This window comes from Dermacentor silvarum, chromosome 10 (assembly GCF_013339745.2).
Source record: "Dermacentor silvarum isolate Dsil-2018 chromosome 10, BIME_Dsil_1.4, whole genome shotgun sequence".
In the NCBI taxonomy this organism is placed as follows: Eukaryota; Metazoa; Arthropoda; class Arachnida; order Ixodida; family Ixodidae; genus Dermacentor; species Dermacentor silvarum.
Genome location: NC_051163.1, coordinates 24588905 through 24612943, shown reverse-complemented (window position 1 = coordinate 24612943; position 24039 = coordinate 24588905). Strand labels below are relative to the sequence as shown.

Here is a 24039-nt window from a genome sequence, read left to right as displayed (position 1 = left end):
CTATTTACCCAAAATGTACACAATCGTAGCTGTTTGCGCTTGTTAGTTTGACATGACAAACTGTAGACGGCTTGTCGTCCCATTCTTTAAACATTTGTGCGTGAGCTTCTGCGCGACAGTTTGTCACCGGCAAAGTATAGCAGCGCAGATTGTGCTTGGCGGCCAAGCAGTTTCCCAGCACAATGGCCAGGCCAGGTTGTCTGTGTTACAGAATAGACCTTTATGTAAAATATGGTCACCACGTAGCAGATATCGGCCAACTTTTGTGTTAGGTTCCATTGTGCGCTAAGGGCTAACAACTAAACGAAACACACTCTTTAAAAAATATGTAGACCACTTTCCCCGCCATCCTGCCCATATTTAACATGGAGGCAATGCCGTTTTCTAACACACAGCCAGGGCACTGGCCACTCACAATAGACGCCGATGGGAATCCAGGATGTGTAGAATCAATGTCAGGTCGTGATTGTAGGACGTTTGTCTTATTCTCCACGTGTGTGTGTGTGTCGTGTGTGTGTGTGTGTGTGTGTGTTGCGCGCGTGTGTGTGTGTGTCATAGAAGGTATGAGTGTGTGTTTGTGTGTAAGTGGTTGTTGGTACAACGTTTGGCAACATGGGTCTTTTGGTCAATTATGTTTATGGTGTGTTTACGTGTTGTGAACATACGAGAGAAGAGTTGTTTCCATGCATAAACTGTTGTCACCGGTGTCGGCACCCTCAGTACACAATCACCATATATGTAGAGCAAACGCGCCTTCTTCGGACGCGCGAGAGGCCGTGGGGGAGGGGGAGGGAAGGGAGGCGACGTTTAGCTGCGGCACCAAGTGCCTATTTATATCAGAGGCTCCAGCAACAGTCACCAACGCCGCACGCATTTTGAGCTAACGCGGGCAAAACGCCGATGGCGTTGACAACAGTTCTGCGTGTTGTTGCTACCAAAGCCGCTCACCTTACTTCGTATGACATTGCTGTGTTGCTATCGCATTCATTGCTTCGCCCTTAGGGCGAAACTGTGACATTTTTTCTTATGCAGATTGTTGCTGGTCTGATACAACATGTATTGCTGGATTCCACAGCTCGTGTTTGTTGGTGAAAGTTGATGAAAAAAATAGACTAGCGGACCCCTTGCTTGCATGAAGAGGTGTTTCTATTTAATCACTGAATAATTAAAAATCAGGCCTGCTGTATAAATGTGCAGCAGACTGCGTTCGCACGTTTGCATTAGTTTCAGCGCACTAAGCTAGTGAAACTGGCCATCTCTCGGCGACATACACAAAAGCGACGTGCGCCAACATGGTCTTGCCAATTTTGCTTCACTGAACCTCGTCGCGATGAGTCGTTGAGGAAACAGCTAGTGTTTACAGCACAGCGAATACTTCCCCATGAAAAACAAAACAAAACAAAAAAAAAACGAATTGCCAGCTGTAATCTGCAAGGCAGAATCACGCTGCCCGGTCAGCTTACGAACGACGGTTTACGAACACAGAACACCCATGGCAATAGCAGCAACCATATTTGTTTGCGGCTGAAGTTTCGTTAGTGTCGTATTTTCTGTTGAAGTGCGCAAAAAGTACATGTAAAAACTTTTAACCTAAATTACTGACTTGATACCGCATATAAAAGGCCGTAATATTTATTGACATCAAAGGCGTATCGCAGAGAAGGGAACACGGCGGTTTATTGGGCAGGCGCAAGCACGTGAGGCCACGTGCTGCGCCCAAATGCGGGGCAAGGCAACTGTTTTACCCCTGTCCTTCGCGGCTTTGTGGATCTATCAGCGTGCATCGATGTGCTTGTGGAGGTAATTATACTTCTTATTTATGCCACTGTAGTACAGTATGAAGCGTTTTCACAGATCGCTGTCGGGCCGATAGCTGTGTGCGTTGCAGCAATAACATGGGCTGCAGGGATAATTTTGATTTTGTGTGCTTTGTAATTGTCCTGCATATTGTTTGTTATAAATATTTTGAGCTAGCATATATCTGTTTTAATGACTATAGCGTTCTGGGTTTAGAGTGTGTATTTTTGTACCCATTTTTTAACCACTTCATCAAAAGGACGTTTCGAAGTCAACGAAAAGCTCTCTCAATCAAGATAAAATCTCGAAAGAGAAATCTGTAAAAGATATGCTGTGCAATAAGTGGCATAAACTTTCAAGTACAACCTTTCGGCAACCATAGATGCCTCTACCTTGAAATCAGATATATATTTATACCGGGTGTTTCACGTAACTTGAACCATAGGCGTACGTACGACGTACAGGGGGTGCACTTGCATTTGCATTTTGAAGTCCTGTTGTCAGCGCGGTATCTTTCCCCCCCTTCACTATGTCATACTAAAACATTATTCGACAACTTGAGCGAGACAATCGGCGCTTTATTGGGCAGGCGCAATGAGGCCACGTGCTGCGCCCAAATGCGGGGAGCTTGTGGTCACAGATCGCAGGGCTGCAGGGATAATTTGCATACTCTGTTTTAATGACTATAGCGTTCTGGGTTTAGAATTGTTTCGATAAAACTCGACGACAGCTTGACGAAGACATCTTGACTGTGACGTCATGACGACATTGGACTATGGCGGTGCTGGAACGAGCACGATGACATGACGATAATGGGATTACGATGCTGGAAAGACGATAATCGGATGACGGTGCTCGAATGATGACAATGGTATGACGACGGCGGCGTCACCATGACGACATGACGGTGGTACGAAGATGGCGGCATCATCATGCACGACGACGGTATGGCCACGAATGCTTGACCACGAATGCATGACCACGAAACATTCAGGGAGACCGCATGATAACGACGCACTGATGACGACGCCCATGTCCTACGGCGCTGAGTACACTGGCCGAACGGGCCACTGCGTAAGCTACCCGGAGCATCACAAAAGAGCAGAGGACGCCGCACCCGATGGTGTGCCTCAATAAAACGAATATTTCCACTCTTCGTCTTTTTTTATTTTTGACTCTTAGTAACGCTGTTTTATTTTATTGCGATAGCAATTATATGGACACTCCAAAGCGGATTTCTGCCGTCGTCGCCGTCGCGTGAGGTTCCGTGTGACGTCAACGGCGATGAAATCGTCGCCGTGCTCCGGACGCCGTATGTGCGAGTGAAAGGGGGCGAGGGACGCGCGCTTTCACGGGGAGCGAACGCACCTCGGATAGCAAACGCGCGTTCTGCGCCGTGCTCCCTGAAGGGCTGCAGAATTAAGCGTCTCTTTCCTCCTTTACAATCACCGTATATAGAGAGCAAACGCGACTTCTTTCGTCACGCAAAAGGCCATGGGGGGACGGGAGGGAGGGGAGGCGACGTTTAGCTGCGGCACCAAATGCGTATTTATATAAAAACGTTGCGAGGCGAGGTGGTGGGTAAGATTTCCGACGCTGCTCGACGGGTGTCCCGTTCTGAACTCGTCGAAAACCTCCGAGACGCCCCCAGAGGCACCGGCAACAGTCACCGACGCCGCGCGCGTTCGGTGCGAACGCGGGCAAAACTCCGACGGCGTCGACAACAGTTCTGCGCGTTGCTGGTGCTGCTGCATGTCCAAGTTTATACAGCTGATAAAGCTACTATCCTTATTCCGTATAGCTCTCTACTAATTTGCTATCACAACTATGCTTCGCCTTTCGGGTGAAACTGCGACAATCGTTTATTAATGAAATCTATTGAGACGAATCGTCCGTATAAAAATATTATACTATTAGGAAGATTCATCTCAAAACTAAAAATTTAAATCTATTAATAAAACAGTAATAAAAATAGTCACATAATTTACATATTACGAGTTTTACCGAAAAAAAAATTCCTGGCTACGGGCCTGGTTACTGATGACGGGGATGATATGATGGTGATATGACGGTAACGGTGTCACGACTACGACATAGAGACAAATGCATGATCAGGGCGTCGTGAGGACGAGGGTATGATGGCTAAGGGATGGCCATGACTGAATGTTGATGACGGCGCACTGGCGACGAACACGAATACATGAAATTGACTGAATGTTACACAATTTAAACCGCCATCTTTTGTAACTTAACAAAATATATTTTTTATTGACAGGAAATGCAGAGAGGTCGACAGGCGCTGGTGCGCTATGGTCTCTCACTCTGCACTGGAGACGAGTATAGTATGAGGAAAGTATCTACACAGCTGCATGGTGGGGGGTTCGGTCCCTTATGCTCAGTTAAAGGAGTGCTGACAGGACATTTTCCACGTCTTATCTTTGTGCTTTCGATGAATGTCCTCGAACTCGAAACTCGAAACAAGTACAAGAATATGAGTAGCGTAATTATTGTACTATTGAAGCTACGCTACAACCAGTTTCAGTTTCATTCGTCAGGAGTTCTACGTGTCGTGACATCACGACGCAGAAGGTGGTCACGTGGGTGCATAACATCGCGACGTTCCGGTACTCTCTCCTGCTAGCACATGTCGTCTGGTATGCCGCTACATCAGAACATGTAACCAGTAGCATCATACCAGGCAACCTAACGAGCCAAGGTGAGTGCCAGAGCGTCACAATCTTCTACTCCCACGTGACGCCCTTCTGCTTCGTGGCGTCACATAGACTTCCTGACCACGCTTCTGAAAACCGAGATTGAAACTGGTCGAAGAAAAGCTTTATAGTCTTTCCAGCGTTGCTGACGTACCGGTACGTCTCCGCTTTTCCGTACCGATATGTTCCTTTTGACATGCCTATTGTCATAGACTGAGAGGGTAATTACCAGGAGATCATTTGACATTATCCTTGTCATTTTTGCACGTTTGCACAGCCACAAAGAAAACGTCGTGTTCGTTTTTATATTCGAGAGAAAACCCGATACTGCGGGTGTGTTACCTTCGGAAAAAAAAAAGTTGTCGCAGTTTCACCTGAAAGGCGAAGCATCAATTGCGATAGCAAACTTGTAGAGAGCTATACGGAGTAATGATATTAGCTTTATCAGCTGTATAAACTTGGACATGCAGCAGCATCGGCAACACGCAGAACTGTTGTCGACGCCATCGGCGTTTTGCCCGCGTTCGCTCAAAATGCGTGCGGCGTTGGTGACTGTTGCCGGAGCCTCTGATAATAAATAGGCACTGCGTGCCGCAGCTAAACGTCGCCTCCCTTCCCTCCCCCTCCCCCACGGCCTCTCGCTCGTCGGAAGAAGGCGCGTTTGCTCTACATACATGGTGATTGTGAAGGAGAACAGAGACGCCTACTTCTGCAGCCCTTAAGCGAGCACGGCGCAGAACGCGCGTTTGTTCTCCGCCGTGCGTTCACTCCCCGTGAAAGACGCGCCCCTCGCGCCCTTTCACTCGCACATACAGCGTTCGGCGCGCGGCGACGATTTCTTCTCCAAATGACGTCATACGGAACCTCACGGCGACGGCGACGGTGACGGCGACGCCGACGGCAGAAATCTGCTATTGAGTGTCCATATAATTGCTATCGCAATAAAAACGACACTGTAAGGGTCAATAGTTCTGAGACTTGCTGCTACTTAGTTCTAAGGTGTCGAAATCGAGCGCTTTCATTTAAGGCAGATATAAAAAAAACGTAAGAAATGTGTGTGTTAGTACTCCTTTAATTTAAATTGGTGCTGAGTCCCGTTGAATGCATGGCGACAAAGCATGTATTTCACACATTGTGTGTTCCTTTAGTGCTGACAAGTATTTGCATCACTGCCAATAAGCGAATTGTATAATGCTTTCGTGCGAAACTAGGAATGTGAATAAATAAAGAATACTTATTTCTACCTTGGTAATTTAACAGTCGATGGTACTTCTAAAAAAATTATATTTTGCTGGTGTGGAGTGTCGGCACAGCTGATAACGATTCAGACGTCACTTGAAATATTGTTCGTTGTTCGCTCACTTTATTTTAGGGGCGAAGCACCTTAGGGCCGAGCCTTGTCCCTCGTAGTCCGTAGCTCTGGTTTGCATGGAGACCGCTAGGGGCGCTGCGGTGCACAATGGCTATATAAGCGCTGTATAAACTGTACACATGTACAGTGCACACACACACACACACACACACACACACACACACACACACACACACACACATATATATATATATATATATATATATATATATATATATATATATATATATATATATGTACGCGAAGCTCCGGCTAACGCTTCCGGCGTTTTGCCCGAATGATCCCCCGGTGCTTCGCCCACTCATCATCATTCACTTCGTGGATATGCGGCGTCTTCTTTTGCTCTGAGTTGATAAGTGCAAGCGCTCACGGTCTTTTCTGCAGGCTGTCCTCGCCAGCATATTGGTCTAATGTGTCGCATGTACTATGTTGACCATCCTCCATTCTTATGGTGCTAACACTAACATTTACCTGAATGCGCAACATGCGAAAAGTACTGAGTGCCAAGTAAAAACAGCCTGCATTAACAATTAAAACAGGCAGCTAGAAAATCACGAAAATAACAGGGGGGGGAAATGTACAAACTCTTTCATTTAACAGGAATAACAATCTAACTCTTTGTTGGACTACCATGAAAAAGAAAAAAAAATGTCAGAGAGAAAGAAGAGAGAGTCAGTCATGCTTTGGTCAATGCTTTGTACAACATGTCACACTAATTGCAGCGACGCTCGTCCAGGGGAAGACCTGTGCGTGCTACAACGAACACCGTGTGAACACAACGGGTGACGCAATGAACACCACGAGTTAAGTTTAGGGCAAAGCTCTCAGCGAACTTATCACGGCACACATCTTCAGCGCCGGTCCCAGCTTCATGTTCATCGAAGTCATCATGTGGTGTTCTTTGAGCAGGATCAGCACGACGTGAACAAACAATGGGTGTCGCAATGAACACCGCGAGTTCAGTTTAGGGCGCAGCTCTCAGCGAGCTTATCACGGCACACATCTTCAGCGCCGGTCCCAGCTTCATGTTCATCGCCGTCATCAGGTGGTGTTCCTTCAGCAGGAACAGCGCGTCGCCATCGATCTCATGGTAGCGGAACTTCTCGGCGTAATGCTCATACTCCGGAATTCCCGAAATGTACTCGGCCACGTCCTCTACCGTCCACTCTTCGGGCGAGTTCCTGCTCGGCGGGGGAGGAGGTGCAGGTTGCAGCGGCGGTGTGATGAACACTTGCAAAGCCGAGTCTCCACGAGATGTCGATGCCGATGCCTTCGGCGGGACGTTGCCCTTCGACTTCGCGTCGGGGATATGAGCGGCGCTCGGTGTCACCGACGTCGGCACTCCTGCCGTCTTCTCGCTCGGCGATAACGTCGGAGTACGTTCGGGTGTCAAGAGCACGGTCAACGTCGCCGCCGGAGTCCGCGTCGTGGACGGCGGTGGCGGCTGCGTCTTGACGCGAAACGGATCCGCTGCTTTCCGACCCTGCCTACCGGAAGGGGTCGACTTCTTGGGGCGAGCCCTAGACGGACCCGGGTCCACAGTCGTTCCAGAAGCCGGAAGTGACGTCGGCGGGGCGTCCGAGCTTACGCGACTGTGATGCTGCGCGGCCGCGTCGCTGGTTGTCGCGTCGGCGGTCGAAAAAGGTTCATTCGACTCCTGGATGACGTACCCGTCGATGACGTGCGTCCTGATGCCGGGCTTGGACACCAATTTTCTGGGTAAGTGGCGAAAGAGTTCCGAGACGGAGAGCGCTCCGGTTTCGGGCACCGGCCGAAGAGCTTCGCCAGCGTCCCCGAGGCTGAGTTGAGACCCGTCGCGTTGCCGTTCCGAGGGATACGGCGGCGTGCCTCTTGGACTCCTGCTGGGACCAGCAGAAGCGCGACCACGGATTTTCTGACCCTTCATTGATGCTCTGCCTAGACAGAAGCTATATACGTTGCCCTGAAGACGTGCGTAGGGACGGCGGTAGACGTAGACGCTTCGTGTAGAGAGGTTCGCGTCGCACACGTAGAAGTAGTAGCGCAGTTGGCGTCTCACAACTCCGTCCCCAGCGGTCGCGTTCAGCTTACGGCTTTCGGCGGCGTATGTAGAACGTGTTGGAACGACCAAGTCTGTTGATGATGATAGCTGCGTCACGCGCAGGTGTTCTTTACGTGCAGACGTGCTAAACTGCTCATCGTTTGCTGGGAAAATAAACTCAAACCCAAGCTCCATCTAAACTGACTAGTATAGATACACGTTTCTTTCTTTCTTTTTTTTCACCGAGATTTGACACTCTTCGCAAGCATTCGTTAACAAAATTATATTAGTTATTGTGACGGCATCGACTTAACGTCTTCAAAAGAAGGGAGCGTTGCTCGTGCGAGCCAGACATACGAGCAGAAAAAGAAGAAGAATTAGCTCGCGCGAGTTCTCGAGGAACGGGCCTTCCTCCATGGAAAAGACCTTGTAGCTCTCGCGCAAGCTAGGCCGATAGGAGAATAGGGAGAATCGGTATGAAAACGATAGCGCATTAAAGGCCGATCCCCCAGAGTTGGTTGCGCCATGTAACTATATAGGGAACAACAAGAAGAACACGAGGACAACGCTGGGACAAGGAAGCATGGCTTAAAGTCTCCCTTCAGTGGAGGGGGGGCCCTCATAAATAGGCGGCGGCCAGTATAGCGCTAGCGCGCGCACTTGAACTGGTCTACTCGAAAAGGCGGACATTACTTGCACAAGAAATTGAAATGCATAATCGAATAATTAAAAAAATCACTAATTAAGTTTTTAACTAATTACCCGGTGGCCAATATTGCAATGTACAAGTTGTAGCTGTGGAGTTCGCAAGGCGGATCCACTTGGAACGAATTCTCGGGATGACACCAGTTTCGAGATATTATTTCCCGAACTTTGCGGAGAAATGCATTGTCGTTCCAGTTAATTTTGTGCTTCAATGCAAAAACCGACGTTTTGTTAAGAACCTAACTGGAACACCAATGCCTTTCTCCGCAAAATTTGGGAACTATTATCTCGAAACTGGTGTCATTCCGAGAATTCGTTCCAAGTGGATCCGCCTTGCGAACTCCACGGCTACAATTTGTAAATTGCAATAAGGGCCATCAGGCAATTAGTTAAAAACTTAATTAGTGAATTTCTGTTAATTATTCCATTATGCATTTCAATTTCTTGTGCAAGTAATGTCCTATATATATATATATATATATATATATATATATATATATATATATATATATATATATATATATATATAATATATATATTCCTTGAAAAGGTCGGTCCACCGACCGAAACTGTTGGGTAAATAAACCTAAGATAACCGCGAAGTTGTGCTTCTCATTTTTCTAAATACGCTTGGCCCTTTGAAAAATCGAGTTATATATATCCAGTCGACCCTACGGCACATAATTTTAGACCAGCTATCACCGGGATTGGCCCACCAAAACAGCGAAAGATGCCCCGCCCGCCCACCCACCAACCCGGCCCGGCCACTTGCAAAAATGGCTGCCCTCGGAATAAAGTGAATCGCAATAATAAATGTGAAGTGTTAAATAACCTGAACAGCTGGCTAGAATTTAAGTAACATAAACAGACGGTGGACCGAAGATAGATAGATAAATAACTTTTTTTGTAGACCTAGGGAGGAGAGCCGGGTTTTACCCCGACCCCCCCCCCCCCCCCCCCCTCCCCCTGCGGGCCGCTCCCACTTTGGGACAGGCAGGGAGTACCTAGCTGCCCGCGGCATCGCGGGCCCCTTGGATTGCCTGAAGCAGGCGGTGACGATCCGTGCTTTTGATGGCTGAATAAAAGCCTTGTCTTGAGATGATTTTCACCTTGAGTTCCTTGGGTATGTGGGGGCAATTGTGCCCACATCATGTGTTCAAATGTACGCAAACACCCACAGTCCGGGCAGTCAGGAGATATATCCATATATACCGAAACGCTAGCTGGACAGGGGTAAACCCCTGTCTGTACAGTCAGAGCGTAATTTCTTGTCCCCTGGTGAGATGCGAATGGGGTGGAGGAAAGACCCTACGACCCAAGCGATAATGCGAAGTGACTTCGTTGAATGTAGCTAGAATGTCCCGCGACCCTCGATCAGCTGTATCCCCATCCAGAGGCTTGGCCCCCGGCGGGGCGGCGCGGTCCAACGACCCAGGGCCGTGAAGCCCCACGCAGAAGGCAAGTCCTCGCGCCCGGGCGTGGGCTAATTCGTTGGAGTTGGTGATGCCGCCGATCGTGGAGCTCATATGGGCCGGGAACCAAATAATCTCGGGTGGAGTGACGGTCCTACCTCTGAGAATCCTATAGCAACAAGCAGGGTCTCCCCACTTGTTGCTAGGATTCTCAACGGTGGCCCTAAGAATACGGTCGCAATTATAGCGAATAACGTACGTCGATGAAGCGAATAAAAATAATTGCAACGCAGCCCAGACCTTTGCGCCAACTGTTGCGTGTATGCCGGACAGGTATAGCTCCTCGATCTCACTCTGCTGTTTCATCTCGCTGAAAACTTTTCTAACTTCTTCGCAGATCCTCCCTGGACTGAGGGCCCCACCCAACGAGGAAGAATTACCTTGCCTTTGGGAATAAAAGTTTATTCTCTCTCTCTCTCTCCACGTCTGCGATGGGCTCCTTGTCTCCGCCAACTTGAGGAGATCGTTCTCGTTGACGGGAGATTGGGTGCTAAATGGAGAAAAAAAAAAAAAAAACGAGCAAAATAAGCATGAATGGAATGTTCTTTTATTTGGCTTGTTGACTTACGGTACCTGAACTAACGAATGTCAGCATCGTAGGACGCCCTCCTGGCTGGCTTCTTGCGGGTTCTCGTCGCGGCGGTTCTCGCCTATTTCGCTGATTTTGTCAGAATGGTTTAACGTTCAATTAAATACTAAATTCCACTGTTGCTTTAATGTATGCAGTAACTCTACTAAATCCGATCGTGGCTAGCCTTTCTGGCTGTGGCACAGAAGCTGTCGTCTGCTGCACTATACGTCGTTACGGCGTCGTGATTACGGCATGTCGGAAATTTAAAGCAGAGTCATCGCAGCTACTGTGTTGCGCTATCTCTGCGAGTCGCTAGAAATTGTCGTTGAACGGAACAGTGATGTAAATAAAACCATTTCAAAAAGTCGCGCTGCCGAGGTTTAGGCGATTATGGTGTCATCTGCCGAAAGGAAAAGAAAGCGTACGCTGCACGCCACACGGTCTTACGTCACGGAGGCAATGAGCTAGCACGCTTGAGAAGCTCTGGTGAATGAAAAATAGAGAATAGGGGCCTCAAACGTTTTGGGGCCCCAAAGAAATGGCGTCGAAGCCACTGCGCATGCGCGAGACGCAGACTGCGTTTGGGTTTTGCGTCGGGCACGCTATTTCACTGATTTAGCGGGCACCATTCAGCACGAAATAAATGTTTTGGTTCGGAGGTTATTTGAGGTGCCCTACAACATTGTAATTGACATGCTTGCAATTCAAGCAATAATTAAAAAGTTCCCTAATTAAAAACATTCAATCAATCAATACTTCGTGATGAAAAAAAAAACCGGCTGTAAGTATACACGACTGCCGCTACTATGCAGTCGGTACGATTTCTCTAGAGCTCTTGGTGTTTTTATTTTTTTTTTAATTTTCGTCCAAGTTAACTGGGACACCCGGTATATATACATAAAAGGTGGGGAAGGATCCCACATCTCCGAATTATGCCTGCGATGCTCTTTGTTTATTCATTCACTTTCATTTCCATTAATCTAGCATTTTCTTTCATTCAATTAGTAAGTACAAGTCATTTCCCCTATGTTGTCCTTGGTGTCATTGTTTGTTGGCTTCTTATAATATATATATATATATATATATATATATATATATCTATATATATATATATATATATATATATATGTATATATATAGTGTGTGTCAACAGACTAATCGCGATAAATCATTAATAGAAAATTTAGAGAGTTAGAATTGGCCCGCGCAAGGCACTACTGGTAATCATTCACTTATCACTTCCAGCGCTTGTAGAATGGGTGCTGCAGTGCTATAGTTAACCTGCCGAGGGGGGGCCGAGCCCCTCCTCGAAAAATGGAGGGGGGGGGGGGGGGAGCGATCCAGTAACAGTTGAACACAGAGTGTTTTACATTTGCACAAAAAGTGTACTAAATTTAAGAACACATTGCGCATACCTTGGCCTTTGTACAACTAACATGCAGTTGCATTAACTCTTTCCCTACCATGGGGAAAAAGGTGTTTTTTGTATGTTACAGCAGATTTTGTTTATGAAGGAACTACTGCACTCAGTATTTAACGTAATACATCAACAGAAAGCAAAATGAATGCACCTGTTACGCATAAAATTTTATGAACGAGATATATGTCATAAAAAAGATATAAATTGTTAAAATCAAGATTGTGCGATAAAATTGAACAAAGTTTGTAAAGACACGCTTGTATCTACTAAGAAAAAAATGCTACGAAAATTATGAGATATAGAAAATGTATTGGCGTCTATTAGACACTATCTCCGAAAAAAATTTTTTTTCATTCATTTTTTCATTGAACAGGTATTCCACTACAAAAATTTAACTGCGAGCACTACAGTTGGGCGTGCCGGGCTGCGGCCGCCGATGTTCCGGGTAGGCTTGTGTCGTCGTCGCTTTCAGACTCAAAGTCCGACGAAAAGTCAGCGTCGTCTGACTCGCTGTTATTCGATGTATCGATAAGATCAGCTACAGAGGCAGCGGAATCGCGATATTTGCCATCTCCAGCGCGCCGTTTCCGGTGCCGGACATTTTTGCGTTCTGCTTTGACGATCGCGAACATTCGGAGCGCGTTTAAAAATCACTGCTTGGCGAGAAAAAAGTGAACTGCTTAGAAAACTAAAATGTAGTTTCTCCTCTTTCACGTCCGATGGCGCAGTGTGTCTGTGAGCGGCGCGGAAGGTCTCGAAAGTGGCGTTTCAAACCATCGATAGAGGGCTAACCATGCCCAATGGGGGCGGTACGGAAAGAGTTGAGAGCAGCACAAGACGGTGATGAAGTCGACAGACAGGGTGTGCCACGTAACTTGAGCCAAACCTTAATAATATGCAGATGCCACGTAGCTAGACAGAACCAAGATAATGTTGGTTGCCGTCGTTTGGAGATACTCAGATTATTTTGCCTCCCGCCTAGTTACATAATCAGTCTTAATTAATTAATGAACTTATAAAATACTACAATATGATGAAAATTACAAATAAGAAAATTGTAGAGCAACATGAGAAACTCCCGATACAGTTTTCTGTCGCTCAGTACGTGCTACATAAAAGTGTTTTTCCGAGCGTGAAAGAAGCCCGCGAATGCACGCAAAGTGCCTCGAGCGGCCAGTCGCGCGGCAATTCTTTCTTTCTTTCTTTCTTTCTTTCTTTCTTTCTTTCTTTCTTTCTTTCTTTCTTTCTTTCTTTCTTCTTTCTCATACCCGCACATGGCCCATACCGTACCCAAAGCCCCGCGCACTGCTTTCAGTCCTTTGTACACATTTTAGCGTTCTTTTGTGCGCCAGGCGTTTTGGGTGCACCCAAACTTTGGGTGCGCTGAACCTCAAAACTCCCTAATAACACAGCTTCGTAAGACACACTCATGCTAATTTTCCAAATACGCCGTCAATGCGATAAACACACGCGGCCGCATTTCGACGGGAGCGAAATGCAATAACGCTCATGTGCTTAAGTTCAGGTGCACGTTGAGGAACTTTATAGGGGGTAGAAAAAGATCTCCCTCACTACGGCGTGCCTCATAACCATATTGTCGTTTTGTCACCGAAAGCCACTGAATTCAATTAACAGAGCGGTGTAAGCGGGTACCACTAATACTCCTCATCCAGCCGGACGTCCTTGAAGACGCGCGCTAGCGGGCATTTGTTCGCGTCCTTGTCTTTTCAAAGAAGGACAACGAAGAAAGCGCGTCGTTTCACTCACCCGTTCGATCTCGTTCGCCGTTTGAAAGGCGCTTCCAGTGCCCCTTGTTCCTCGTTCGGGGGTGTAGCTCAGATGGTAGAGCGCTCGCTTAGCATGCGAGAGGTACTGGGATCGATACCCAGCACCTCCACTGTTTCTTTTTTTTTTATTCATGTTACATTTCAATAATGAAAGCCCATTTGCGATATCGTCTTCTTATGCCAAGAATATGTGTTATTTCTTTTTTTTTCTCTTCTGTAAATGGGAACAGGAGTATTTCCTGCAAACTACAGAAAAAAAAAAAAGAAGAAAAGAAACGGTTAGTCTTGTCAACTGCAGTTAGCCTGAGTGAATCAGCTGTCCTTGGACATTAGACCTGTACTTTTTTTTTTCCTTCGTACTAAACTGTTAACTACATACTGAAAATGATTTGTATTGCGTTCTATCGGCTAGTCGTCCGAGGGTGTAGCTCAGATCGTAGAGCGCTCGCTTAGCATGGGAGACGTACTAGGATCTATACCCAGCGCCTCCACTGAGACACCTTTTTTTTTTTTTCTGCATGAAGGAAAGTGCACGTTTTCTTCATATTGTTTTTAAACGGTGAACACAGGAACGTTTGCGACAGTTGTGGCCGACTTTGACAACTGGTTATGTGACTCGAATAATTCATGGTGCTCAATCCACCTCCCAGAGCAACAGTGGGTCATGAAGGAAGCCGTAGGGGGGGCTCAGGATGAACCTCTCATAGCCAGAATTTTTCCACCCTGACGAAAAATACTCGAAATTTCAGTTAGAAATACTTCCACGCGATTTAAGACGATCCAAAATTACGCTCACACCATTTCCGACCCAAGCTCACAGTGAGATTTGTAACACTGCAGGCATGTTGGACAAAAGCATGCCTTTATATTCCCATGTTTCGGACTTAACAAACTCAGATTTGGCAGGTGAATCGTCTGGGATCCTATGGCATTACGTAATGCAGTCAGTCACTCCTGTCATGGAGTGTTCATCCTCGAAGGAAGCCCGAAACGCAGAACATTGTTTTCTGAGTTAGAGACGAAGACCCGCCAAGCGTTTTTGCCGGATGACAACAGAACTCGTCAAAATCAGCATTGCTTTCTGATTGCTCTGTGACGAGCTTAATTACGTCCAGTTTGGATTTTGTAAGCTGACATTGTAGCGAAATCACGACAACAGGCTAGAAGAGGTTAATTTTTGATCACCCGAGAGATTCTTAAAAAAAAAAAATGCGCTTAAGTTACGCGAACGATCTTTCTTTCCGCCTTTCATTTCCCCTTCCCCTTTGCCCAGTGCAGGGTAGCAAACCAGAATCTTTTCGGGTTAGCCTCCCTGCCTTTCCCACCATGTGCACGTTTCTCTCTCTCTCTCTCTTTCATTTAGGCCCCATCGAAATGAGGCCATCGGAGCCGGGACGAACACCACCTCCTGCTCAGAACCAGAACGACATAGCCAGTGTGTCGATAACCATGCATAACCAGTTGTGTTATAGATATACAGTCAGTTACAGTTATAATCATAACCAGTTGTAACCACGGCGGGTCACAACTGCTCACAAACACACCGATGAGTTCCGATATGAATTTTTGATAAGTAAACGGGTGTGCGAATATTAGCTCTTTCGAATATTAATCGGAAAAGTCATTGCTACTCGATTTATATTCAAGAATTCGCTATTCGAAATTTCCGAATATTCGTTTCTGTCCGAATATAAGGAACGACAACTTGGTCGGGCCTCGGGAGAGGAAGGCTGGCAGAGGTGAGGGCTGTTCCCATCGATTCGGCAGCATGGCAGGGCAGCCGCTGAGGCTGCAAAATGATACCATTTCCTCAACGAACGCTTGGAGTGCCACCACTTGTGTACAGTAACTTCCAGTATTTCAATAAGGATCATCTGAAGGCCATGAATTTCTTGTCTCAGAAACAACAATCTACGTGCCTATAGTGACGTGCTGTCACCCTTGCTTCATTGCTGTCGTTGTAATGGTGCACCAGATATCCGAACTATGTTTTGATCAATCACAGGTGCCTCAGTTGGCCGGACGTCCAGTTATGAACTGCAGTACATGCATGTAGTGGCGTAGCCAAGGGGGGAGGGAGCACACCTGGCACGTGCCCCCTCCCCCCCCTCTCCCCCCTTCCGAAATTTTTGTGTATCCGTATACCGAGCGTAAAAAAATATACGGCAACACCAGCCTGTCCAGCCCTCCCCCATCCGGTCACGTACGTGACCGGGTAGAAGGAAAAGCTCTAGAAAAAAAAAAAAAACATTTCCTGGTTATACGTCACTATCGAGCATGTATCAAACAATGTAAATAAGCTGTTTCTTTAATCAAACCGACTGCACGCAAATCTCACACTTCGCCTTCTTTAGAAATGAGAAAATGTTTGGCCTTCGATCGAATCAGCATTCGAAGATCGGCACTCGAATGTCGACATTCAGCGTTCGATTTTACGTTCGAGTATTCGAATCGACTCGGAAATTTCACTTTTTCAGGCACTCCTATTATTAAGCGATCTTGTGGCAGTTAAGCGATTAGCCAAGGCCCGAGATGTCACGAGTCACGTTTTGGGTGTGCGTGATTTGAATCGACTTGACTCTCTGCAGCAGCACGATACTTAAAGACGGCAATGGAATGGGACGGTGCCGCACAGCCGCCTCGCCTTTCTTGCTCCCGGATCTTTTTGCCGCCCGCCGTGCGCCGAGCAGTCGTTCGCTCGTTTCCGTGATTTTATAACTGGATTGTGGAGAGAGAAAGAGAGAGCGCTACCGTTCCTCTCACCTATTCGATCTCATTTCGCGATTGAAATACTTTACGCGCGCCGTTTCCCTCACCCGTTCGATCTCGTTTGCCGTTTGAAAAGCGATTGGAGTGGCACTTGTTTCTCGTCCGGGGGTGTAGCTCAGATGGTAGAGCGCTCGCTTAGCATGCGAGAGGTACTGGGATCGATACCCAGCACCTCCACTGCCATTTTTTTTTTGGTTGTGAACAAGCTGAGTTCCTTTCTTTCTTTTTTTTTTTTCTGTCGACGAAAACAGTAATGATTGTTTGCAACTTGTTTGCCTGAATTACTCTACTATCATGTAACATTACACGTACGGAAAATTAAACAGCGGGTTAGCTTGATAACAAAAAAAAAAAGGAAGTTTCGCTCGAAGGGTGAGAGAGAGAGAGGGAGATAGAGAGAAGAATACCTAAGTGAAAGGCAGTTATATTAACCAGGACTGAGCCCGGTTGGCTACCCGGCATTGGGGGAAGGGACAAGAGGGGGGAAAAATTAAGAGAAGAAGAGAAAGACCGCTGTGGACATCGCCAACGTATAGTAACAGTTTTCTGCTCTATTTCACACACGGTCAGTCAGTCCGGATCACAAACGGTCACTCAATCCGGTAGCTACAAAAGGCCCCAAAAAGCTCCGCGCAGCCAATGGAGAGGAGGTGGCGCCAAAGAGACTATAATTCTTTCGCATTCCCACACCTAAAATAAAATTCATTGTATGTCTGTCTGTCTGTCCCCACACGTAAGCAGTCTGAAGTGACTATGCCGAAAGCTTATTTTTTCCCCCTCTAGCATCTTCTGTATAGGACCTCGCCTTGCTCTCTCAGTGTTATTTGAAGGTGGGTGGCGAGTTCAGCGCCACCAGTGGCAGGGGCGTAGCCAGAAATTTTTTTCGGGGGGGGGTTCACCGGCCCGACCGGGGGGGGGGGGGGGGGGGGGGGGGGCAAGCTTCTGCTTTCCTCTAGGTCACGTGATCGATAATAAATAGCGGTAGTGTAAGCAAACTCTAGACATGTATATCAAAGACATGGGACCGCCCCTACCTCCCCCCCCCCCCCCCCCCCCCTCGCGTGTGCGTGTGCTTGTGAAGATATTAAGTAAAAACTAAAGTAAGCTCATTAAATACAGTAAGTACGACAGGTACAGTGGGCGTTTGGAGCAACGGTCTCTCATCGCGCCACTGAATGGACCAGTCTTCGAAAACGCATCATTGACACCGTGCGATCGGAGAAGACATCATTAATTGTTAATTTCCGTTAAGCGTAGATGGCGTCGTCCTCGTCGGGGCGAAGTGCGTTTCACAAGTCAAGGACGGCTATACGCGTGAAAATGTACGTGTGACCAGGCTATACCTACTCCCATAGCAATAACTTGTTCGCTGCTGTCTTTGCGCTAGAAAACTTAAATACGCGCAAAAACGCGTAAGGCTTTATTATTTTTTTTTTTCGAAGCTTTCGTCGCCTCGCTCCCTTATACGAGAGGGTTGCATTTCCTGCGGCAAGTGCATGGGCCGCTGTGTCTTGCGCTGTGTGCGAGCGTGCAGCCGTCATTTGCCTTTACGTCAACAGATTCAGAATTGTACAGAATATTTCACCGCACAGCATAGATATGGCATGTGTACGCATTTAAAGTAGTCTTTTCTGCTTCACTTACGCCGGTGCAAACAGGAAGCGGCCTTGTACCTCACAGAATCTCGACTGATTGGTGTACTATAGTGATGCAGGAATGAACTCCGGTATTATTCAGTGCATAGTGCGCATAAACAATTTCTCAGGACGCGTGAACTCCGACGAGAACTGTCAGCGTCTGCAACAAGAGTTTACTTACGCTGTACTGCGCACAACACTTCATGCTTGTCGGCTGTCTGTTTCGTGCATTCTATTGCGAGTCGGTGGAATTTCACTGCTGTCATCAACCCCTTCGTGTGTACATTCCTGGTTTGGGATTCCACAACAAAACGGCAACTACTAGCCTTCCGTAATTGCTGGTTTGGGATTCAACAACACAACAGTAATTACCAGCCTTCCGTAGGGGCGCAATCGCAAACAAGAGACGTTTCTCGCGCAGACTAAGCCTACGTTCACACTTGGAAAGCGGCAAGCGGGCGGAAAGGCCAAATCGGCCGGAAAATTTTTTCCGCGCCTGTCCAAGTTGTTCACATTTGTTTTGCTACCGCCGCGGCCGCCGCTGCCGTTTTCGTCCAGATCCATCTAGTCTGCGTACGTTTGTCGGCGTGGTGGCGCTCATTATCGCATTATTTCGAGCGGTATGTTCATTCTTTGACCCACGTACCGTCATGAAAAGTGATCATTTTACGCAACTTCGCGTGTCATCTGCGACCTTCGGTAAGTTCCTCGTTGGCGTTCCGTAATTCTCCGCACACGGGCGCGGTAGCGCTGAGTCACAGGTTGGTGCCTAGGCGTGATATTTCTTTAATAGCTTTTATTTACAAGTTGTAATAACATTTCATCATTTCGTATTGTCGGCGCCTCCAGGACACCAAAGGGGCAACGGGAACACCACAGCTAAAACCTGGGCTGGCCCTTGTGTTGGGGCTCGCCAAAGCCTGCGCGTCCTACGTGAGACCTACGCTCCCAATCTATCGTCGCGACGAGAAAAGCACCCCGCGACTTCTGCAACATCCCGTACACGTGCGAGGAGAATTATGGAGCGCCAACGAGGAATCTGCCTAACTATTGTCTGCCATGGAAGTGGAAGAAGAAATGGCTTTTATACTTCTACCTACTTGTTTTCTAGAAATGGACACTAAATAAACGGAAGACGCGGACACCTCGGAAACGGCGGTGGTGGGTTCGCCTGGCTTTGCAAAAGCGCGAGAAGTTGGGTCACGCCAAGGCTTCGTTGCCGCACCTCCGGTCGCGCGACGTTTAATACTATCGCGAGTATTGCTGACAGTACGTTTTAGTGCCACTCTTGTCGTAGAGCAAGGGCTGGTTCTTGATCGCGTCGATCAGCATTACAGCCTACACTTTTGGTGCCATGGTTTTTGTGCCCGGTGCCATTTTACGACCGGGTCCGGTTGTTTACATGCTAGTGTAGCTTCCAGTGAAGCAGAACGACTTTCCACCGCGTTTCCGTTTCGCCATGGCGAAAAAATCGGCCCGAGGCCGATTTGGCTCGCAGCCTGTTTTTCTGCCTGTTTTGCCGCCTAGGCGAGATTTTGCCGCTTCCTACAGCTTCGAGACCAAGTGTGAACGTAGCCTAAAATCCTGCGCGAGCGCGGCCTAACCGGCACCTGAAGGGAAGCGGCGGAAATGTATACCGGAGATTTCGACCACCTGGGGTCTTTGACGTGCAGCCTAAATCTAAGTAAACGGGCGTCGAGCGTTTTCGCCATCATCTAAAATGCGGCTGCCGCATTTGTTGCTTCATTTGTTGCGCATTTGTTGCTTCAGAATGCGGCCGCCACATTCTCGCCCAAAACTTCACAGAGTGTGCAAGCCTTGACAAACACCGTGACAGTTTTTTCCATATGCAGACATGATTCGCTGTAAATTACCAACCCAAACGGAAGCGCCCAGGAATTAAATTGTGATAGTAGCACCGGTTTCATGAATTATGTCAGCGCGAAGCGACGAAAACAAAGGGTGGGTTAGTAGGGGGGGGGGTTTGCTGAAAAAATTTCGGGGGGGGGTTTGAACCCCCCCAACCCCCCCCCCCCCCCCCCCCCCCCCCCTGGCTACGCCACTGACCAGTGGCATCCGTGACCCGGGCTGACCTCCCTTGATTAAGGGGCATGGAGTCCTGAATTCTCAAAGCCAGTAGTGACAAGGTACCAGCTCTCGGATGCATATATTTTGCTTTACAGAATGACTTGTTTCCTGCTAGCGGGTGGTGGGGTAGACCGCGAAGTCGTTTCAGATAGAGTATACATTCTCTTGCCCTGACGTCACGTCTCACCTCGCGTATTGCGGTGAGCTTGCCTCGTGACACTACCGTCATCAGCGACCATGCTCCATCCGACCAGGGCAGAAACTCTGGTTTGTGACGCGGATGTGAAGCACATCACGGGCGCACACACGCACAGATATTATATATGTACATATGTAGACCCGTTGGCTATATCTATAGCCAACGTGTCTGTTTGCTCCACAACAGAAAGAGAGCATGGTCCGTCGAGACGTTTCTTTATTCAGAAACGCCTGAATGAACCATGCTAGTGAAGGTTCCAGGAGGGATGACTACTATGGCGTGTGTAGTCTTGGCTATGAGAAGACACGAGAACCAGAGAGACAAGGAAACAAAGGCTGTAGTGGAAGGGTGAACGGAAGAGAGAGATAGAGAGACGAGGAATACACTTTATTAGGAACACCAGTTCTAGAATTTGTGTGACACTCTCGTTGGAGTGAGTGAGTGAGTGAGTGAGTGAGTGAGTGAGTGAGTGAGTGAGTGAGTGAGTGAGTGAGTGAGTGAGCTCTTGGATGTGGCGCGGTGGCCGGCGTGTACCGCCCACAGGATTCAAGCATTCCGATGTGGGCAGAATGTGAAAACGCTGGCACACCTCATTTTGGGCGCGCGTTAAAGAACATCACGTGGTCGGAATTGTTCCCGAGCACTCCACAATGGTGTCTATAACAGCGCATGCGTTGCTTAGAGCAGGCGCTGATTAGAGACATTGAAATGTACAATTTGATTTTCTGTCTTATACACTCGCTTATTTGCGGTAATATTTGTGTTTCGTAGTCTCCGCTGACTCTCTATTTTGCGCATTCCATTACGGTAATTTGCAATGCTCTGGCTATTACAGACTTTCTCCAGTATTATTTCATTGCTTTTCGTACTTTTATTGTCTGTTTGCCCTGCGACGCTATGTAGCCGGCGCCATGAAGTCCTCAACATCTCATTAAAAAAAAAAAATCAATCTTAATTCCTTCAGGCGCTGTGTGGGCAGTCGTGCACGCGAAGATATTGCATCAAAAGGAATATCACTGATGAAAATAATGGTAATTAAAATGCATCGCATATGACTTGAAACACTTGATTTCGCATAGGCCGAAAGTTCGAATAATACGTGTAATGTGCTTTAGCAAAATGAGCTGGAAAGCAGACAGCTGCATGTCTGTGGCGTCAGGTGCCTTCATGTAGCGGGTTCATTCCTTTCATTGTATTCCACAATGTTTAACGTTAAGCGTGCTTTTCAAGCAACTGGATAGGTGATTTACAAATGTGATAGGTTATTTACAAATTTGAAGTTCCTGTACGGAGATCTCACAACGAGCACACATTGTGAAAGCTTGACGAAACTCATGGAGGAATATAAAAATTCTTCATTTCTTCAGCAGCTGCTCACGTTTAACGATTCCGAAGGAGCAGACAACGCGCCGAAACGAACTTTTCAACGGCGACAATAGAAGGGACACTAAAGGAAACTAGTGAGCCGAGTTAGTTCGAAATATTATGCGTCTTATGGGGGCGGCCGGTATGATGAGCGGCATCGGAGCTGCAGCGGTGGAAGCAGACGAACGCGCGAGCAGTGGATTGAATTGCCATCGTAGGAGGATATCCAATCCAATCCAGTGGCACTATAGCAGCGGCTGGGCGTTCTTGGGCGTGGTCGACCAGAACTGGGGCCCGCTGGCGTGGACTGCGGGACGGTGCCGTTCCCACAGTCTGTAAGTAAGTCTATCATCGTTTTCTGTGCGCCAATACGCGACGTTGTTGCGCAGAAAATTCTCACCAAAGGGCCTCGCTGCTGCTCCTCAATTTTATTCGCCCGCGCCAGAACGGGTGCGTTGACGTAATGCCCACGTGGCGTCACTCTCTGCCCACTCACTGTGAATCAGACGGTGGTGACGTCGCATGAGAGGCATACCGTATAGTGTACAATACGAGGCGCCACTCCGATTTTTCATTTTTCGTCCATATTTGGCGCCACAAAAACTATTGTTTTCGCTACAAATGGCGAATTCGTTATTGCAGAAGTATATTGTTGCAATCTAGCTCAACCTAATATTTTTCTTTAGTGTCCATTCATTATGTGCATTACAGGGTTAATTTAACAGTATACTATACTTTCTGTGGCTTCATAGCCACAACTGCCCGTGGCTATAAAGGGAAAGCTACGGAGGCAAAGCGCGCACAAGTGCGACTGCGCTTCTGAATAGAGCGCCGCGTTTTAATCCGCGTGAGTTTAGGCTGGGGAAGACAAACCATAAACACCCTATTAGCAACAGCTAAATAAGGCAGAACACTGAGCGCAAAGGTCTACTTGTTTTGCGGCTTTCCCCTTCCGCGTCTGGGCAAACGCGAAGCCGTCGCACGTGGAAGCTGCTTCGATTCAGCGTCTGTTCCGAGCAACCAAAAGCACTGTCAAACTCTGCCGGACTACTTGGCGCGATAACACATGTGCAGCAGCCACGCGCCCGCAGCTTTGCCTTCATAGCCACATAAAGTTGTCCGCGAGTTTAGTATAGATTGACATAGGTCGTAATAATTCGCGCCTCCTTTAGGCGCTCTCCCTAATGATAATCCTTCGCGCGTATGCGGCAGGTAAGTGCGCGGGGCTACGTGAGGCTCCAGAGGGCGCTGCGACGCGCCAGGCCAGCAGCATCTCAGCCAGGAGAGCGACCAAGGCGAGTGCGTGTCCGGCCAGGACGAGGGCGAACATGGGTTGGTGGTGCTCGAAGTCCAGCTGCTCCGCCTCGCCCATCCGGATCTTGGGGCAGCGCGAGAACTCTCCGGCCAGGGACTCGGTGTCCTCGTGCCATTTGCGAAGCAAGCCCGCTTCGGTCAGCCAGTTCATCCTGCAATTGTCGTCGGGCTTATAAGGACACTTGAAGAGGAAGTCTCCGGAAGGGTGCGCCGGTGAGATCTCTGAGGCCGCGAATAAAAAAATAAAAAATACAAGCAGAAACTCCACCCGAAGTTGTCTAAGTATGCGTAAGCATTGTGCCACTTACTCATCTCCACACAGGCCGGAGTCATTATCAGTGTTATGACACTTGATCCGGCCAGTAGAAACGATAGCGCTGCGGCAGCACGAACTGGTGCGGAAGGTGGCACAAGGTGCATTGATAACGCAAGCGAAGTACTGCAGGTGGCGGAGCCATGTGCGCTGATGACGTTGCGATCATCATAAGCCGTTATCGCTCTTTAGCTCCTTGTCCATCCGTGTCGAACCATTATGAACCGTGATCAAAGCACTCCGGCCGCGGCACGGACAGATCAAACGTACTTACTCTGGCACGGCCGCGCGGACCGTATCTTGAAAGCGACTTGCGAAACGGAAAGAGAGTGCCGACTGTCGATAACTCCGCGCGCTGTGTTTTCGCCGCTTCGTTTACGTTGAAGCGCCAGGCAGCACGAAGATAAAATCGCTTGCTGCCGCGCGCTCCATCTTCAAAGCGATCGTCTTAACGCGAGGGATGAGCGGACGGAGAGAGGGACGGACAGCTTTTTTCGTT

At 47.9% G+C, this 24039-nt stretch overlaps 2 protein-coding genes and 2 non-coding genes across 4 annotated transcripts in view; 2 read left to right on the top strand and 2 right to left on the bottom strand.

Annotated features, from left to right (window-relative positions):
- Positions 1–6844: 6844 nt before the first annotated feature.
- LOC119431424 (polyhomeotic-like protein 1) lies at positions 6845–7786 on the bottom strand. The gene has a single exon (XM_037698913.1). It carries the CDS (start codon positions 7784–7786, stop codon positions 6845–6847), a length of 942 nt encoding a protein of 313 aa, XP_037554841.1.
- A 6106-nt stretch (positions 7787–13892) lies between these two features.
- Positions 13893–13965, top strand: Trnaa-agc (transfer RNA alanine (anticodon AGC)). Its single transcript has one exon. It is a non-coding gene; the product is annotated as a tRNA-Ala (tRNA).
- A 2763-nt stretch (positions 13966–16728) lies between these two features.
- Positions 16729–16801, top strand: Trnaa-agc (transfer RNA alanine (anticodon AGC)). Its single transcript has one exon. It is a non-coding gene; the product is annotated as a tRNA-Ala (tRNA).
- A 6280-nt stretch (positions 16802–23081) lies between these two features.
- The window catches only part of LOC119431423 (uncharacterized), a 142179-nt gene continuing 141221 nt past the window's right edge, over positions 23082–24039 (bottom strand). The window contains exon 8 of the mRNA XM_049657500.1: positions 23082–23379. Within this exon, the coding sequence (XP_049513457.1) occupies positions 23082–23379 (298 nt within the window). The remainder of the gene's footprint in view (positions 23380–24039) is intronic.